Source organism: Lissotriton helveticus, chromosome 7 (genome assembly GCF_964261635.1).
Source record: "Lissotriton helveticus chromosome 7, aLisHel1.1, whole genome shotgun sequence".
Classification (NCBI taxonomy): Eukaryota; Metazoa; Chordata; class Amphibia; order Caudata; family Salamandridae; genus Lissotriton; species Lissotriton helveticus.
The window spans coordinates 1,852,873,888-1,852,876,663 of NC_136068.1; the positions used below are offsets into that span (position 1 = coordinate 1,852,873,888).

Sequence of the window (2,776 nt, forward strand, 5' to 3'; positions counted from 1 at the left end):
AGCAGTAAATGATAAATGTAAAAACTGCACAAAATGTAATGGGTTGAAGCAAAAAGTTAAAGAAATTTAAGGCGTACAGTGGCTGAAGGGGCAAACCTACTAATAAGCTACAGGATGAAGGAGGTGACCCAAAGACTACTCTCTGAGTAGCTGTTCATAAAATAAAGTTGTTTACAGTGCCAGATACAAATATTGCTTAGGAACATATATACCGATATGAAAGTTCTTTGTCTTTATAATTATACATAGGGTCACAGCCATCATCTAATTTACAGCACTTTAGAATTTTCTTATAAGTAGATACTTGGATTGATTGTGTCTTTTTGATAAGTTTTGAACAGGTACAGCTACATTCTTGCACTTATATAAGTAACTAACATATGCATCTGCAATAGACATCATGCATGTTAGCCATTGTCCCATGAAAATGAGAAAAGCTGAATACCAAGAACAAGCTACAATTAGAAGTACAATTAGAACTGACGTATATCTATATTTTGTTTCACCAATTCAATAAGTTTCTTCTGATTGTGAACATTTGAACAGTGAAAGCAAAACATGTACATATATTCTGCCACCCAAATCTGTGAGGGGCACATTTATCACGAAATCCTGCAGCGCAGAAAGCCACCTTGCTGCACTGCTCTGTGTGAGAGGAAAAGAGCAGGAACGCACCATATTTAACACCATGCGCGCTGCGGGTTTTCCCGATGTGCGCTGACTTTTTAAAAAACCCGCGGTTCATGATGAGCTCAGCTCGTCATGAGCGTACGAGAGGCGTACCTCATGACGAGCTGAGCTCGTCATGAGCGTCGAAGGGGTTAACATGATATGGCGCATTCATGTATTATCCTTGCACTAGCGCTCAATGTGCACGGGCGCCTGCATTTTGAGTGGGATTGCTTTCGTGCATGAATGGACACTTTGCTGCACAAAAACAATCCTCTGAGGCATTTTCCTCCTTCTATGTTTACTGCAGAATGCAGCACGCATAGGAGGAGGAAACAAAAGAGGACAGATAACAATATTTGACCTCATTATGCCTCACCTGGGAGGTTTAGCATTTTGACGCATTCCCAGGTCTACTAGTAATGGTAAATTTTGTACGTGCCAAAATCCATGGTTGGATATTTGGGAACACCCATGCTCCATCCATGGAATGCCTCCCTGGGGCACAGTGACACAACGCAGCTATTTGCGCTGCATTGTGTTACTCAAGCTTTATCAAGCCACTCAGGAATATGCATGGTGGCCTTGCAGGGCTTAATAAATCTAACTTAATAGTTAAGTTGCCCTTGCGCAGCTTTACGTTGTGCAAGGGCGACACATCTCTTTCATAACTATGGCACTGGTGTTCTATTTTGACATTTGTTGTTTTCTTTGATTGCAGATATTCTTGATCTACCAACACCAGAAGACTGCATTCCACAACCAATGGCAGGAGAAAATCAATCTTTAGCAGCTGAGTTCATCATTCTGGGTTTCTTTGATTTTCCCCATCTTCTAGTCCCACTTTTTCTGGCCTTTTTCCTGATTTACTTCTTAGTACTTGTGGGGAACCTTCTTATTATGGTGATTGTTTACTCCAACACACAATTGCACACACCCATGTATTTTTTCCTTACAAACCTAGCCTTTCTGGATATCTGTTACACGACAATGATTTTTCCAAACATGCTTGCTCACTTCTTTCTGGCGGGGACACATGTTTCTCTAAATGGATGCTTGCTACAGATGTTTTTTTTCATTTCCATGGTATCTACTGAAATGCTCCTTCTAACAGTCATGGCTTATGATCGCTATGTGGCCATTTGCAATCCTTTACGCTATGTGACCACAATGAATGATGCAGTTTGCATGAAGCTGGCTGCCGGATGTTGGTTAGTTAGATTTATAGACCCAATACCACACATCGTAATAATATCTAGGGTCCCATTCTGTGGGTCTCACACAATCAACCACTTCTTCTGTGATGTGGTAGCAGTAATAAAGCTTTCATGTAGCAGCACTCGTGATGTTGAGGCAGCAAACTACATCATGGGTACTCTATTTGCAGTTGCACCTTTTGCTTTAACCGTTACATCTTACATCAACATCATCTCAACAATCCTGAAAATCCGGTCTAAAGAGGGAAGACGCAAGGCCTTTTCCACCTGTGGCTCCCACCTCACTGTGGTTATATTATTCTATGGAGTTATCTGTTCTACGTACATGCGACCAACATCAACGGCTTCAGTAAAATACAACAAAGTATTGTCTCTGTCATATGTTGTTGTAAATCCACTATGCAATCCCATGATATACAGCCTTAAAAACAGAGAGATTAAAAACACCCTGAAGAAGATGCAGGGTACAAAATAGCATTTAACAAAACAACATCACAGAATGTGTGTTTTTTATCTTCTAGGGCATGCATTGTAGGTATACATTTTATGTATTACCAAAGATTTGTTTTTCCAGAATGTGATACCATGTACCCTTGATATTTCTGGTGCTATTTTCATGTGTTGCATGTTCTTGTGATGCAAACTCCTCATGTTCGATGTGCCAAAATTCCATTTTGAATGAGATAAGACTATGAAAGTTTTGATTTTACTACAGTAATTTCCAGTGCTGTGTTAATTTGTCTTTTAGTAATATCAATGTTTCCTTATTTTGAATGAGTGTAATAATCATGTCAACACTTCTTTTTAGTACACGTTATTTTAATGTCACCATGACATATAGGTTTCAGCACATATAAATGTAATGTCCATACTTTCTACAGTTCAAAGAC

The 2,776-nt window shown here is 39.5% G+C and overlaps 1 protein-coding gene across 1 annotated transcript; it reads left to right on the forward strand.

Annotated features, from left to right (window-relative positions):
• The first annotated feature begins 1,434 nt into the window (after positions 1 to 1,434).
• LOC144767772 (olfactory receptor 5V1-like) lies at positions 1,435 to 2,361 on the forward strand. The gene has a single exon (XM_078651154.1). The coding sequence runs from the start codon at positions 1,435 to 1,437 to the stop codon at positions 2,359 to 2,361; it is 927 nt and encodes a 308-aa protein (XP_078507280.1).
• The last annotated feature ends 415 nt before the right edge of the window (positions 2,362 to 2,776 follow it).

What these genes read in the sequence shown, in the direction of transcription:
- LOC144767772 (XM_078651154.1), top strand. Translation starts at nt 1,435, where the DNA reads ATGGCAGGAGAAAATCAATCTTTAGCAGCTGAGTTCATCATTCTGGGT.